This window comes from Bicyclus anynana, chromosome 18 (genome assembly GCF_947172395.1).
Source record: "Bicyclus anynana chromosome 18, ilBicAnyn1.1, whole genome shotgun sequence".
Taxonomy (NCBI): Eukaryota; Metazoa; Arthropoda; class Insecta; order Lepidoptera; family Nymphalidae; genus Bicyclus; species Bicyclus anynana.
The window spans coordinates 13312148-13329495 of NC_069100.1; the positions used below are offsets into that span (position 1 = coordinate 13312148).

Genomic DNA, 17348 nt, shown 5'->3' on the forward strand with positions numbered 1-17348 from the left:
GACCTTGACCCCAGGAGCTCATGACCTTGTATTGACACTAGCAGCTGCCCCACGCTGTCACCCGCATCATTCCCCTTTCCTCTAGAAATAGGGGAATAAAAAACCTATGCCTCTTAAACAACGTAGCTTTCTACTAGTAAGACTTTTCAAAAATGTTTTCAATAGATGCAGAGTTTACACCCCTACAACCTCACAAACTTTGCCTTTTTATAACATCAGTAATCAAATCAAATCAGAACTAAACTAGAGTTTGTGCGCTGTAGCATGATGCAGGTGACATTTGCCTATGACGTTCATAATACGTACTATTATCGTGAATCGCGGCAAACTTTCAAGAGTGAAATGAACTGTCACCCGCACCATCCTACAGAGCATGAGCTATACTGGACTAAAACTGTTAAAGGAAATAACTTTTTAAATTATATATATATCATATTATTAATTTGTATAAAATGATAGAATATGTATGAAACAAATTTATACATACACACATTCCACTAAGTTTTCCATTTACTTAATACATTTATTGCTTATTTTATAGATATCATGTATTGAATAAATTGTATATGGCTGTGGTCCAAGTCACAAGTTTTTTGAAAATTATGCTCTGAAATAATTCTCATATTTTCAAGTTTTTTCTGTAAAAACCATTTACTCAGAAATAGAAGAGTATTTTATTTATTCCTATTTTATTTTGTTTCTATGGTAACTAATGTCTTATAAATTAACACCAATTAGTGTCGACAAATATATTATTACTAATGAATTAACTCTATTAAGGTAAATGTAATTATATTTGTTCATTTCTTAATTGTTAAATAATTACACTTTTTTGAATTTTTTGAAAAAAATCGCATTATAATATAGTTTGTAGACATTTAATACTCATTATTATAACCGGTTTTAAAAATAAACAATACATACAACAAATATTTAACTCTTTAAAAACGTTTAACTCGTATTATTTCTAAAAAACGCATTATTAAAAAAATTAGAACACGTAATTACTTCAACTAGGAGTTACAAGCAAATAGCTTTAAAACGCAACATTTACTGACATCAAAAATCGACGTAGGCTCAAATCGCTACCGCTTATGAAATGCACCAGCAGCCGGACCGGCGATGTGCACTCCACGTGGCGATAACGCGGATAACATCGTCCGCGGCGACACAGACCAGTCGTAACACACTCTCAAACCATCACAAAAATGGCGGACATCCAAAACGAAGTCCCTATCGAGGATCTCATCAATGAGAACTACCAGCCCAGCAGGAAGGAGATGCTGGAGTTCCTGGAGACGTCGGATATGGATGAAGAGATGAAGGAGAATCTCAGGAATATGTTGACAGGAGATTTGCCGCAGCTGTTTGGTGGTGGTGGCGCGTACCTGGCGATTGGATTCGTTGCTATCATGTTTTCGATTATTTGTAAGTGAATATTTGCTTTAAACGTCCCGCTGGTTCAGTGGTTGCCTATGTGGTTTCGGATCACGAGGTCCTGGATTCGACTCCTGGGTCTGGTTGAAGAATTTTCTTCTTCTTAAGTGAAAATTTTTAGATCAGTTTTGGTAAGATATACCCCATGCCTCGTAGAAGAGCTAGTGGCCGTTAATTTAAAATTAACTCCCTTCGCCCGCCAACCTTCATTGGAGCAGCGTGGTCTAGAGAGAGAGGCCTAGCTCTGTAGTGAACCTAAAATATGAGACTGACAATCAGGAATTCGAATAGTGAATAATACTGATTATTGTTTTTACAGTATTCACGGATTAAGCAATAATAGGCAGATAGAGCGTACGGAACACGATGTTGTCGTAGTCGTCTAAATCGATCCAGTCGTTTAGCTGCTCCAAACTATTTTTATTCGTTCGTTCGTTATCAACCCATATACGGCTCACTGCTGAGCTCGAGTCTCCTCTCAGAATGACAGGGGTTAAGCCAATAGTCCACTACGCTGGCCCAATGCGGATTGGCAGACTTCACACACACAGATAATTAAGAAAATTCTCTGGTATGCAGGTTTCCTCACGATGTTTTCCTTCACCGTTTGAGACACGTGATATTTAATTTCTTAAAATGCCTTCAACTGAAAACTTGGAGGTGCATGCCCCGGACCTGATTCGAACCCACACCCTCCGGAATCGGAGGCAGAGGTCATATCCACTGGGCTATCACGACTCTCAATTTTTATTAAAGAAGCTTATATCAATAGCATCATCATTGAAGTATAGCGGTCAGATGGAAAAACTCTTTTGAGCCTGTGAAGTAATTTTAATCTATGAAATAAAGCTTGGTATATTCTTAACATCGTCCTCGTTGCTTGGCATGCGTCTACGCCATATGAAATAGAGATATCAACGAATAGCGGAAATTCGAAGATAACGCTCTTTCCTTTCGTTGCTATTAAAGAAAGAGAGAGGTACGTAAATGTAGACAAGTTTCGTGTTTTCGCGCGTTTACTATGATACTAGGTGTATCTTATCTTCTAGCTTCTAGAATCTATCTTCTAGGTATCAACCTAGGAAATTCATAGAGCGTCTAGATGTTTAGGACGTCTGTATAATCAAATAGGATCACATTTATTAATCTCTTTTTGATTAAAAACATTGCGTAACAGTGATTAAGTTTAATTTATCTGCAATGTCGATAAATTGTTTATTAGTAACTTATCAGCCGGCACACAGCGGCAAGTTACAGACGGACACGTCTTCGTTTCGTATGTAATGCCCTGATAATGTGCCTACTTTGTGATAGCGAATCGCGTATCACATGTCATGATTGTAATTCGCGGATTTGCTTAATTGCTATGCAAATTTAAACACTTTATTTCATATCATTATTAACAACCCATATTCGGCTCACTGTGGAGCACCAGTCTTCTCTCAGAATGAGAGGGGGCTAATAAGCTCCAACACGCTGAAATCCAATTGAGAAAATTCTCAGGTATGCAGGTTTTTTTCACGATTATTTTTCTTCACCGTTCGATAAACTTGATACTTAATTTCTTAAAATCTGTGGGCTATCACAGGTCCTTATTATAAATAGGCTACCAAACTTATTAACTACCAGTTTTTAAAGTCGAGACCCTGATTTTATTTTTATTACGCTATTAAAAGTACTAAAAATCGTGCTAGGAAGGTGGAATTTAGTAACAAAAAATGCTCTTAATCATCATCAAATCATCTTTGTATCCACTTTAGAAAAACATCTGCGAACAAATTTGTATAGCGCATTAATATGTATTACAGAAACTTAAGTTATAAATACCTAAAAAGAAACCAAAGGTATGTTACAACAAATATAAATAGAACCAATCCGGTCTTTTATCTATGTTATTGTTATAAACGAGTATGTACCATTTTATTTTGAAGTTAGCAATCGTTATCACCTATTAAGATAAGACAGTTGCTATCGCCTTGCAGATATGCGATAGCGCCTGAAATTAAGTTGCATTCAAATTGATAGCAGACTTTATTAGTTTATCTGAAGGTGTTGATTTATAACGTGCGGTGAGTAGGTACTGATTTAACAATATTCAACATTAACACAAATTAATTAACATTTTGAAGTTTATTTTAATTTGATACCTCTTTGGCATAGAAATTATGTGATTATCGAAATAGAGGTCCTGGGTTCGATTCCCTGTGCAGGTTAATTTAGATTTTTTTTTATTTTTTGAAACTACTTATTTAATATTCAACATTAACACAAATTAATCAACATTTTGAAGTTTAATTTAAATTGATACCTCTTTAGCACAGTAATGCTGTGGTTTTCAAAATAGAGGTCCTGGGTTCGATTACCAGTTCTGGTAAATTTAGGATTTTTTTTATTTCTTGAATTGGCTCGATTTTGACGTGCTTTCATTTTTTGATTACAGTTTTTTGTCTAGCTATGGCTAGTTAGACAAAAAAACTGTAATCAAATGAATAAGTATGTAATTCAAAATTAACTGTTCCATTGGTTCAGTAGTTAGCTTATGTGGCTTCAGAACACGAGGTCCAGGGTTCGAGACCATGTGAAAAATTGAATTTTTCTTTCTATTATTCATTCACAGATTGGTAGTTTAGAACATGTTTTATCTATTTAAATATCTTTTTTACAACAAAATTAGTGTGAGTAAATTTTTTATCAATCATTTCTTTCGTTTGGACAAAAATCCTTGTTAACTTGACCATTTTTTTTTTCGAAAAAAAAAGTAAAAAATGGGCGACGCCGGCGAGCCTTTACACAACTTCGTCAAAGCACAACTGAAGCAGTCCATAAAGAATGCAGACGTGTTGTCACTCATCAAGAGAATGGCAGACTCTGTACCTGACGATGCAGAGGGCGCAGACATAAAGCAAGGCCTTGAGGGAATCCTCACCCATTACGAGACTCTGGATGACGATGAGAAGGAGTTCTTTCTGGGATACGTGAGGAAGGAGATCATGTCGAAGTTGGCGGCGAAGGTGGATGACGTGCCGATGGATTTGTCTGAATTGGAATCTGCTATCACCAGCGCCATATTGTGGCAATTCGTCTTAGTTGCTGTTGTGGGCGTGATTATACTTTTAATTTTAGGTATGTTTTATAAATAAAAATCGTTTTGCGTGTTGTTGCGTATGCGTGTGTGTGTGTGTAAGTATATCGTATAGTGTACTTACATGCACTGGCATGCGCAGGGTTTTTAGGTAGGGTAGGCTCAGTCTAGTGAAACAAGACTTAAAAAAAAAAAAGGCCTACAGTTTTCACTTCAGAAATAACAAAAAGTAAAAAAAGTTTCTTCCGGGTTAAGTTAAATCACTTTTATGTTTACTTTAAGAAAGTATTTTTGTTTTATTATTAAATTATACGATGAATTTTTCAAGGGAAAAAAGTTAAAACTAAGTTTTGCTTTTAAAATCTGTTTATAGCCTACATATGGAATGGAATGCGTAAACCGAAATATTTGGATTTAAACATTCTACAAGGACATAAACGGGTTAGTTTAACGAATGTAGCCACTAAAATATAAACAGAAAATAGATTGCACCAAATTTCCCCGACATTGGAGATTTGATCTGATTTGATCAGACGGATTAAATCCCCCTTATTTGGGGACAAATTCTTCTCATATTCAAGTCTCCCAATTTGAGGGTCACTTGATACTTTCTAGTCGAGTTCAATCTTTATTTATTCATTTCGATCTTATACTTTGAAATAATCTACAGTGAATTTTGTACGGTAGTTAAAAGTAGCATATATAATCTTTTAATAATTCTGACCTAATTTTTATCAATGTTAAGCCTGATTGCGATAACAGTTTAATAATAATTATTATAACATACCTACGATTGGAAATATACTCATGTAGGTTCGAATTCGGTCCGGGGCATGCACCTCCAACTTTTCATTTGTGTGCTTTTTAAAAACATTAAATATCACGTGTCTCAAACGGTGAAGGAAAACATCGTGAGGAAACCTTCATACCAGACAATTTTCTTAATTCTCTGCGTATGTGAAGTCTGCCAATCCGCATTGGGCCAGCGTGGTGACTATTCACTATTGGCCTAACTCCTCTCATTCTGAGAGGAGACTCGTGCTTAGCAATGCGCCAAATATGGGTTGATAATGATAGATATAGATCTAAGTACATAATTTAATATTCATATAAGTTATTTGTTTATTATTATTATTTTTTTTACTACACTTTGAAAACATGTCGTTTATTTTAAATGAAATCGAAGCCTCAATAGCTTAGTAGTAAAGGGGTCGGACTCAACACAGAGAGGTGGAGTTTCGATTCCCGTCCACTGTACTATTGTCGTACCCAATCCTAACACAGTCTTTCCAACATAATCTAGCGAACAAGGAATATTGGTATATTTAAAAAATATGGTAAATATTCTGTAAAAAATAAAACAAAACTATAAAGATAAACTTTTCATAAGTTAAGGAATAATATTCATCATCTTAAAATTCCCTCTGGTGCTACTTTTTCAGATCATTTATTAGAAGCTTATTTTAAATATATTAATTCATTTTTATTTGTTTCAGTATTCTTCGGCTACAAACTGTACAAATCGATAAAAGACAAAAGGGTTAAACTCGAAGAGAAGAAGAAACTTAAACAAATGAAGAAGAAGAAATAAATATGCGTTAGATGTAAATGGGCTTAAACATTATGTGTCACAGAAGTTACTTTTGAACGACCGTTGTCTGTTAAATCCCGACCGCTCAGAGATTGCGTCTGACATGTCGGCGATGTAACATGAGAGAGAGAGACAAAAAACGAGGCAATTGTAATTGAATGTTTGTCCCTTTCGCACGATCTGTCTGAAACGCAATTTCTGAGCGACCGTTTACCTAACGGGCGTAGACAGAAAAGTAAATAGACGGTTAGATAGTACACATATACGGTTACATTCCGTCAAAAAAGAGAACAAATGCGTGGACTCTGTAAAGTGAAGTCAACACTGACTTCCCAAAAATAATCTTTTGACTTACAACAGCAGGCCAATCAATTGCCTGTTGCTTTCTCTGTCTACGTTAGCGGGCATATTTTATTTTGTAAAATAATGTTAAAGTAAAATTAGGGTTAAAAACGAATAGTTACCCAAACAAGAGTTCCAAAGATTTATAACATCAGTTTCGAATGAATAACTTATTTTTCTGTTCTTTTTATTATCTGTTGTTGTGTAATCAACTGGACCATTAAATATAGAAACTTTGAATGTTCGTAATATCTTGAATCATTCTTTATATTTTTATATTAACAATTGCGTATCGCAATTAATTGACCCTAATTGCAAAGGTATAGTGGTCGCCACGGATCTTTGTGATTGTGAAGTTAGCTGCTGAATGAGTATAGATGCGCGGTCGCCTCTAGCCGGCTTCCCGCACGCGCCGTTTGTACCGTTATTGATTCATTGCTCAGTCATTTGTTGCTAACTTCACAAACACAAAGATCCGTGGCGAGCAGTTAAGATTGTCTTTGATTACTCTGAGCTTCTGTGACAAATAGTGTTAGTGGAATGCCTGAAATAATATTTTCTCACTACAAACTTGTTAGGGACTACGCCGGCGGACAGAGTGGCTTAACTTGTAAACTAACGAATATTCAACGAGTATTCAACGTTTAATTGATGTGGTTCTTTTGTACTTGCTCAAATGCTTCTCTTTTCACAAGAAAACAGTACTGACTCTAAGTGATTAGACCCTTAGACAGAGAAGTAAATAGACCGATACATATGCAACACATTCCATATTTAAAAATGGTGCACATTGAACTGTTTTTTTTTTCTACACATGATAGCTCTTTATTTTGACACCTGTCAATTTAGTTTTGTAAACAGCTGATTATCTTAGTTTTATTTCTGCAAAATAATATTATTTCAGGGCTTTGTTCTGCAATTGACTGATTTAAAACTTAAAATAAGGAATAATTATTTATCATCGGTCTACGAATGGTTACGAAATATAATTTGATGTTGTTATTTTTTTTTATATTTATCTATGATCATGACAAGGACTGTACTGACGAGTTTTTTTTAAATAGATTATAAAAAAATATTATTGATTTCAAGAATTTACCTCTTCTTGAATTCAATAATTCAAACAGGATGGCTTAGTTTTTATTCTTGCAAATTTGAATTCAAATATGTAGTTAGAACTATAAAGCTTTTTATTATAGTAAAATTGTAATAGACAGATTATAGTCGATATTTACAAAAAAAAATCAGTTTATATTATAAAATTGGAATTGAAAAAAATCCATATCAATGTTGGCTTGTTTATTTTTTACTATATTTTATGTTGCCTGTATTTCTAAATAGAAAGTTGCAAGTTAGATAGTACTTGCCTACACAAATATTACAGGTTTATATATAATTTGGCTTGAAAGGATTTGATATGTCGATATGTCGATATGTCTATAGTAAATGTAAAATGTAATTTATTTTTGTGGATTTTATTAAGATTTTACTATTCTAGTACCTACATATATAACCACATTCCATGTATGATTGTTATGTTTTAATATTATAATGTTTATTTGTGAATTTTGTTTTATTTAAAATATACTAAATCGACTGTTTAAAATATGCAGATGGCCCAGTTAATTCAAAATTGGAACCCATCACCTACAACAGAACATTAATCCAAAAGCATGGACCCAACATGGTGTCGTGGCCCCACCAAATACATTCTCGAGTCAGAAGCGTTGCATCAGTAACTTTCAATATTATTCAAGAAAAATGGCGTAAATATTTTAAAAGCTGTTTACAAAAACCTAAAGAAATAAGATAAAGAGTATTTTTTTTTGGTAATTATTGTTTATTATATTAATTTTCGAATTATCGTTAGTGTTACATTTTGAAATACAAATTATGAAAAAAGTTTGTATATGCGGATGTCAAGGAGGCGCGTAACGTTTGTTTTTTTGGGTTTCAGCGACTTCACCACGCTGCTTGTAAAGACTCACTATGTATGATATTTACTCTGTGTGTCAAGCATATATTTGGATCAAAGAAAAAATTCTTTAAATTTAGAAATATCGCCTGGCAATTGAAATTATTTTCAGTTGTCTATACTAATATTATGAAGAGGAAGCATTTGTTTGTTTGCATTGAATAGGCTCCAAAACTTCTGAACCGATTTGAAAAGTTCTTTCACTGTTGGGAAAACACCCTATCCCCGGGTGCTATAGGCTAAATTTAATCCCCGTATTCCTACGGGAAAGGGTACTACGCGTGTGAAACCGCGCGGCGTCTGCTAGTTGTGGATATAGGCAAGTCAAAATGAAATAAAACTAGGTAATGTTCGCTTAAAATTTATTAAATATTACAAAGGCACTGTAACATCGGATCGGCTTATAATACTGTTCCCATACATAAGATTGTTATAAGATACGTTGTTTTGTCATAGAGCGAGAAAACGTTTCATCAAAAAAGGCACAGCCCAGCTAATCAAAATCCGCAGATAAAATAGACAAGTTTTTCTCACGTGTCTTGTAAATATTCGTGAAGATGTAGAAAACATTGTCGGCTTGAAAATGTAAGTATTGGAAACATGAAGAATTAATTATTATTTAACTTATAGTGTAAGGAACATTATTTATATTTTACAAAAAATAATTTCGCTCCTCCATTAAATAATCAAGCCATAAAATTGTGATGTGTTTAATGCTTAAAATAATAACAATGTATAATACGCTAAAAAAAACAAAACTGCCCTTTCAAAACTATTTTTTTTTTCTAATATAAAACTGAGATTTTAACTTAAAAAGAAGGGCAGTGTTATCCCAAGTAAAATGAAATAATAAATAAAATGACTAACCTAAAACGCAGTGAAATAACAACATGATGATGGCTTTAGGTATTTTTAAGTATGTGAGTCAAAGATTTTCTACTAAAGATACCTACAAAATCACCACAAAAAGTGATCCGAATTTAGACTCCACTAAGCTCAAATATGCACAATTTTGTGTTTACTTACATTATATATTTATGTATATATAGTTTTTACACTTCCTGAACACACAACTCGACAATTAGGACAATTAGCCACTATTTAACCGACTTCCAAAAAGGAGGAGGTTCTACGTTCGGTTCGGGTTCGGTGTATGTATGTTTTTTTTTTTTCTCCGCCTCAGTTTCGACGCACTAGTGACATATCTAATAGTATAAAATCTTTGTTGTGAGTCCTAAAATATTATTATATCTGTCACTATATTGTTAAATCACTGCCCGTATGTGCTATAACACTTGCAACTAACAATAAAAGCAATATATTTAAAATAAAACAATAAGAACTAATTGGCAAATCTTATATGTTTTAAGGTTTAACAGTTCTCATATATTGACGCAAAATATAAAAGTAGAACTTCCAATATTTAAAAAAAAATTAGTCTACATTCTTTGTAGATTATCAGGAAATTATAAAAAAAAAATCGATTTTTAGTTAAGTAACAAAAAATATGTCCTATTTTTATATTAAACATCAATTATTATCAAATTGGATTACAAAAACAAAACGGAATGTGTGAACAAGAATTTTAAATATGTGCTCTAATTAATTATTATGCATTACGAATTTCGTAGGTTTTTGTAGTATTTTTTTTTTGTAAAAATTGTTATTTTTTTTTAATAAAAAAATATACACGATATAAAAAATATGGTGTGACACCATAAACTATATTTTATATATATATCTAAATTTATATTTATTTACAATTGAATCATTGCGACCTGTTTTGTGGCGTTATGACCAGGTACAAAATGTTATAAGTTATACATTAGCGACAAGCAAAAATGTTATATAAAGTTAAAAAAAAAATAGGGGGTAAACTTACCCCATTACACAAAATATTGGGTAAAAAACTACCCCTGTAAGAGATATTTTGGAAAAATAAAAAAAAACAATTGGAATGAGATAAAAATGCTAAAAATTTTCGTTTTGGTCCGTTTTTATTATGTTTTATTTAATTCTAAATAATAGTCTAGAATAAAAAGAATACAGCATAACAACATTGTATAAACTTTTTAGACAAGTTAGTAAAGTGGCATATTTTTTAACATATTATGGTTAAAGTTTAATATTGGATACAATGTTTTTTTTTGCATCATACAAGTCTAAAGTGAACTTTTTGAATTAATTGAAATCATATCATATCATATTTATTAGGTGTCTTACTTTGACATTATACTTTTTAGGTGTTGTAAATTAAAATCATATTTATTAGGTGTCTTACTTTGACATTATACTTTTTAGGTGTTGTAAATTGACATCTAAATTTTAGATGTTTTGACTTGAATAAGTTTGCATTGTACCATTGAAGCTATTAATGTAAGCCTAACATGCGACCAACAACATATCTCGAGAATATTGAAGAAACAGACAATTTTCAACCAATAGCGGCACAACCGGAAATACCAGTATCTCTTTTATTGCGTAGTCGCCGCTGCCTCCATTGGTCGACATTTTGTCTATTTCTCTACACGAGATATTTCGTTGTAGGCATACAATGTGGAATGTTATTTGTGGATTATTACTGTGATTATTACCATACAAAATTACAAATATGTCTTTATAACGGTTATAATGCTAGCCACTAACCATCCAATAAGTCCACATGCCTGCAGCTTTAACAGCAGGACTGATCTGATCATGTTTTGGTCGTAATCTGCAAGATATCAAGCACATCGCGACATGTCAAGCACCATCAGTTTTATTGAATGTCCTGTCCATTAGTGCTGCAAGCCCATGAGCTTATTGGATGGTAAGTGGTCATCATAAACTGTCAACAATATGTTGTGATGTGTTGTCCTTTACACTTAAAGACTCGGATTTAATTACAGATATATTGTGTTTTCCGTCTATTTATCGGTATTTCTTTTCAATTGACGCACTATGATTTTTTAGAATTTTAGGTTATATTATATAACTCGTGATTATAATTAATCGATCAATAATTTTCTACTTTCGTCGAGTCAGCGACATGTTGGCATGGTAACGGCGCTAGTTAGTCTGACGCGCGTCAGACTATAATTTTATTGTGGGTACTGAAAAGATAAACATTAGCCTTTTACAGTTATAAATAACGTTACTTTTGTAATTCCGGACTCTTATAGATACTTTGCAGGGTTAAGTACATACTTCATTTTAAGTATGTACTTATAACCCTACAAAGTATCCATAAGTTCCGAGTTCTGCGTTCTTTATAATATGTATGCAACTGTATTATACCATTATAACTACCCTAGTCAGAAATCCTGTGCAGGTTATTGGTAACGCTGTCTGCTTGCTATTATATTGCGGGGTAATTAATATACAGTTACAAAAGTTACACAGAACCATAACTTATACGCCTCAACGTGATGACTCCCTAATTTATATTTTCCTTCGTTTTTGATTAATTATTTTCTATTTTGACCGAATTAGTGACGTGTTAATTGGTGACAGCGTCAGACGAAATTATTTTCTGGAGTGTTCGATTAATTGTTTTCTAATATAGAGTCAGTGACTTGTTAGTTGATGACGGCGTCAGTGAGTCTGACGCGCGTCAGACGAAGTTATTTTTCCAGAGTGTTCGATGAATTATTTACTAATTTGGCCGAGTCAGTGACGTGTTACTTGGTGACGGCGTCTGTAAGTCTGACGAGCGTCAGACAGTTATACTCTCATGCGTGTTCGATCAATTATTTTCTAATTTGGCCGAGTCAGTGACGTGTTACTTGGTGTCAGTGAGTCTGACGCACGTCAGTGGGTCTGACGCGCGTCAGGCGCCAACTCCACGTAGTTGGCGGGCAGCATGCCGGTGCGGCCCGTGCGCAGCACTTGCCCCGTCATCCAGCCCTCGTCGATTGACGTCACGTTCGATATGTAGTCCCCCTCGCGGAACGAGACCTGATGACAATTTTTTTTCATTTTTACTATCATATAGAGTAGATTTGGAATATCTTGACATTCAAAATACATGCGAAGTATGCATTACCATATACTTGACGGTAGATAGTTTTTTCTTTAATTTACATTTTACAATTATATTATATGTCTGTATGTCGCCAAATCTATAAATAATTATTAATTAATCTCTACTACTAACCAGTTTACAAAATTATTTTACCACTAAAAAGCCACGTTATTTGTGAATGTCACAATTATTTAATCCCAGTATTCTCACGGGAACTACATAGGTGAAACCGTCGGCTAGTTATGAATAAAACACAGAACTCACCTCATCGCTGTCGTTCGCTTCGTAGTCGTACATCGCGATGTAAACTCTCTGAAAACATACAAAAGTGTTATTTATATTTATTACATTTATCCACTGATTAATCAATAATAGTAATTTTTAATATTAATCAAGAAAAATGGCGTCTTATGTTTTTAAATATTTTAAAAACTGTTCACAATAACTAAAAATATAAGATGGACTATTTTTGAACACGTCAGTCAGTACATTAGTATTCAAAACGCTGGTATTCTGTCAGACCTTTATTAGGGAAGGACAGTAATAGTTACATGTATATGTAAATAATTATATCACTAATAGAATACAGTTAAGAAGTGTAATCTTAGAAGAAAGAAAAAGAAAGTTGAACAAGAAAGAATCCTACTATCCTACTTAATATTATAAATGCGAAAGTTTGTATGGATGTTTGGATGTATTTTTAACCGACTTCCAAAAAGGAGGAGTATAGACCGATTTTGAAAATTCTTTTTTTGTTTTGTAGGGTTTACTTCCAGGGTGGTCCCATTTTTTTTCATGTCAGGATCTGATGATGGCATTCTGGAGAAATTGAGGGGAACTTTCGAAAGTTGTAGAGACGGCTAGTACGTTTGTTAGTGTTTCCATAAGGTATTTTAAACCACTACAACTTTATGAAGGTTTGGAGTTGATCTGATGATGGAGCCGAAACACAGACGATGGAACTCGTCAAGGATTTACAGCAGTCACCTTTTGTTTGGGCTTGATTAATTTGTATTGATGAGTACTTTCCACCTATATGGGTTGTGACTGTATTAAGGGTCTGGTGATGAAGCCGAGGGACAGTGAAGAGAACTCCTCGACGGTTCACAGTAGCTACCTTGTGTTTGGACTTGATAAATTTGTATTGATGAGAACTTACCACCTAGATAGATTATGACTGTATTAAGGGTCTGAAGATGAAGACGAGGGACAGTGAAGAGAACTCCTCGACGGTTCACAGTAGCTACCTTGTGTTTGGACTTGATAAATTTGTATTGATGAGAACTTACCACCTAGATGGATTATGACTGTATTAAGGGTCTGATGATGAAGACGAGGGACAGTGAAGAGAACTCCTCGACGGTTCACAGTAGCTACCTTGTGTTTGGACTTGATAAATTTGTATTGATGAGAACTTTCCACCTAGATGGATTGTGACTGTATTAAGGGTCTGATGATGAAGACGAGGGACAGTGAAGAGAACTCCTCGACGGTTCACAGTAGCTACCTTGTGTTTGGACTTGATAAATTTGTATTGATGAGAACTTTCCACCTAGATGGATTGCGACTGTATTAAGGGTCTGGTGAAGAAGACGAAGCACAGTAAGGAGATGCTAACACTAAAAATAAAAAAATAAAAATTTTAATAAAAAAAATTCAACCGACTTCCTACTCAAAAAATAACTTTAACTAAAAAGCAATAAATAACATCCTACCTATGTGCTACCTTCTGATCAGTTTGAAGGCGGTGCCAAGCCAGTGTCGTGTTTTAATTAAAGCTGTTTCTGGAATAACCACAGAAATTTTGTAGTTTAAACGTATTTAATTAAAACATCACTGGCTTGGGACCGCCTTCAAACTGATCAGAAGGTAGCACATAGGTAGGATGTTATTTTTTGCTTTTTAGTTAAAGTTATTTTTTGAGTAGGAAGTCGGTTGAATTTTTTTTATTAAAATTTTTTGGATGTGTGTTACTCTTTAACGTACGCGATCTGGCTAAAATTTGGAATGAAATGAAAAAATTAAATTGAAATGTTACTCTAGATTAACACGCTACTTTTATCCTGAAAAAATACATGGTTTCCCGAGATTTGGGAAAACTGATGATTTTAATGATATGAATGTTTGTTATTCTTTCACGCCTCGACTACTTAACCGAATTAGCTGCAATTTGGTATTGAGATATAGCATGGATTAACACATAGGCTACTTTTTATCCCGCAAAAATCCATGGTTCCCGAGGGATTTGTGGAAAACAATTACACGCGGACGAAGTCGCGGGCGTCCGCTATAAAATCTCCTTTATAACACTAACCACTGCACCAGGGGTAGTCAAAACTCGTCATCATACCTGTTTGACCTGGTTCTGGTGCGGGTGCGCGTGCGGCGCGGGCAGCTCGTTGGCGAGCGGGTCCAGGTCCGTCACGCGCCCGATGTGCTGTCGGCTGCTCTGCTGCTGAGTGTGATGCGCCCCTGGAAGTGCGTTATGTGAATGTAGTTGCAGAATTGCATACTAGATGGCGCTACTAGTAGTTTGGATAAAATTGTATCACGCTACGATGAGTTTTACCAATGTATGAAAATACCACTTACTTTTAACATCTTTCTTTGACTATTCAATATTGTACAAGTTGACTTGCTCCATGCAAAAGTTACATCTAAATCTTATGCAAAAATTGCATTAGTCAAGTTTATTTTTGAATATCAAGAAGCAAGGGGTTAATATGAAGTTAAATCCAAACTTGTCAGGTTGCAACTTGCAATCCATGTCCCACAGCCGTCATCTATACTATTACTAATTATTATAAATTTTAGAAAAGTAAAGTTTGTTGGTCTATGATGAAATGTTTATCTGACAAAGTATATTTCCCAAAATATTATTAACACATTTTTTGCTGCAATTAAAATTCACTACAACTTTGGTCATTTATAACCACTATCACGTTGTAGAGTTAAAAATAACATATTTATAATAAAAGTATTAATACCTGAGATGAATACCATCACCTTACATTACAAGAAATACCAAGCGAATCAAAAAGCATGCAATGAAAAATGTACAACCATGAACTTACCATTCAAATCATAATTCACTTTCATCAGGTGGACTATCTGCTTGCTCCTAAGATAAGACAAACCTTACCTTGACAGTTTCATAAACATAAACTCCTCCTATTTTTACTATCATATTTTAGTAATGTTGCAATGCATTTATTTTAGTATTTACTTTCTGTTTTGTATTATGTTTTGCATATTACTGCATACTTTATTAGAAAATCTAGTTGACTACTACAGCTATTTACTTATGTGTACATGCAAATTCAAAATCATAGTAAATATCCTCGTACATGCGATATTAAAGACCGATCGCAACTTATTGGCCTTATAAGACAGGGGGCTCAGACCAATTATAGAAGGACCAGTATAGCAACCAAATTGACGAACAAAATTGTCTGGTATGGCTGAGTAAGTTCGTTGATTACACTCTCATGATATGCGGGCGACGGGGAGGGAAGTACTTCGCGCGGGGCAGAGGCTGGAAGGGGGGTGCATAGCCTTGACCAGCACTCCTTTCACAAACAGAGAGTCTGTATCTGTCTGTAGAGACGTTTAATTGTGTTAAGTTGAGTGTTTAAGAAAAGTTTCCCCTTTCTCGCCTATGTTTGCATCTGTGGATTGGCCAATAAGTTGCTATCATACAAAAGTTTAGTTGGTCAGCTAACCTCCTTTAGACCTACCTCTAATGCACCTTATGTCCAGTCTATTGCATATCTACATGCATTAAGGGGGTAATATTAATCTTCCATCATGCACTTAGTAGCATCAACCATGGTGTTTATAGTTTGGCAAATTCGTTGATGACACTCCCATGATGTGCAAGCAACGGAGAGAAAGACTGCGCATGTGTGAAATCGTACGTGCGGGGAAGTGAGTCGTTGGTTTTTCATTCATCGCGAGGACCATTAGAAGTGTTACGATCGAAGTTGCCAAGCTATTCGACTGACTCCACCTACCTCGTTTATCACTGGAACTGTTGTAGATAAGAGTCGCAGACGCGCGTTGCGTATTCGGCGGCGCCCGCGGTCCATCGCTCAATGGATCGTAGTCGTGGATCTTACCAATCTTCTGATTGCCAAAATTTTGCGGAATTTGCGGGGTAGTCTGATAATTCGCATTCTGCGGGTAGTCCTCGTATTTCGGATACGGGTAGTATTCTTCTTGGCGATACTCTGGGTATTGGCGGTGGGTTTGCGCGGCGGGGGTTTGGTAGTGTGTCTTCGGCGGCAGGTTGGGCGGCGGCATCGGCGCTAACATCTCTGTCGCGTAGGTGTCGATTTGCTGATGGTAGTTATCGTTGGTAGCTACGTCTAGCGTGTAAAAGAGATTGGCGTGATGATGATGGATGTTACATACACTATGAATTACTGTGGCCAAGAAGGATTGGAAATAATGTTTCTTTAGGTATTCTGTGAAAGCTTTGTGCGTATTGTAAAGTGACTACCATACTTAATGCGAAAGTTACTTTGTTTCGCTTTCACGGCTAAAGGTCCGTTTATATCTACAGACATTTTTCATCGCCATCATTAAGACATTAGCGCCTCGTCTGGGAAACTTCTTTCATGAAAGACTACGTGTCTCTATCTACCTGCTGGGCAGTGTGAACAGACGATGCTTGTGGGTGTTTGCTACGCTACGCTGACGCACTATGTCTCTTAGATATAAACGGACATTAACCATTAAACCGATTTTGAAAATTCTTTCAAAGCTAAATTACCAGCGAGTTACGAGACCGAGTATATATTTATTTTACAACCGTATTCCAAGGGTAACCAAAACTACACTAGTAAAACCACGGGACTTCTCTGGTAATTTATATTTTTTAAAAATTCATCTACATCTTTTCAACATCTGTTCTGGT

General features: G+C 34.9%; 2 protein-coding genes across 4 annotated transcripts in view; one reads left to right on the forward strand and one right to left on the reverse strand.

Moving 5' to 3' along the window:
• Nucleotides 1-1036: 1036 nt before the first annotated feature.
• LOC112045954 (uncharacterized) lies at nt 1037-8018 on the forward strand. Of its 2 annotated transcripts, none has more exons than XM_024082366.2 (2): nt 1037-1428; nt 6016-8018. In XM_024082366.2, exons 1-2 carry the CDS (start codon nt 1209-1211, stop codon nt 6108-6110), a joined length of 315 nt encoding a protein of 104 aa, XP_023938134.2. In that variant the 5' UTR covers nt 1037-1208; the 3' UTR covers nt 6111-8018. The 2 variants fall into 2 exon arrangements, with proteins under 2 accessions (XP_023938134.2, XP_023938133.2); XM_024082365.2 differs by lacking the exon at nt 1037-1428 and adding an exon at nt 3923-4560.
• Nucleotides 8019-8775: 757 nt separating this feature from the next.
• LOC112045946 (LIM and SH3 domain protein Lasp) overlaps nt 8776-17348 on the reverse strand; it is a 35200-nt gene continuing 26627 nt past the window's right edge. Inside the window, exons 5-8 of one of the 2 annotated variants that reach the window (XM_024082347.2) lie at nt 16444-16797; nt 14781-14902; nt 12695-12742; nt 8776-12363 (exon numbers count right to left, since the gene is read on the reverse strand). In XM_024082347.2, the coding sequence (XP_023938115.2) occupies nt 12217-12363; nt 12695-12742; nt 14781-14902; nt 16444-16797 (671 nt within the window). In that variant the 3' untranslated portion in view covers nt 8776-12216. The remainder of the gene's footprint in view (nt 12364-12694; nt 12743-14780; nt 14903-16443; nt 16798-17348) is intronic. The other variant, XM_024082348.2, reaches the window with a different exon arrangement.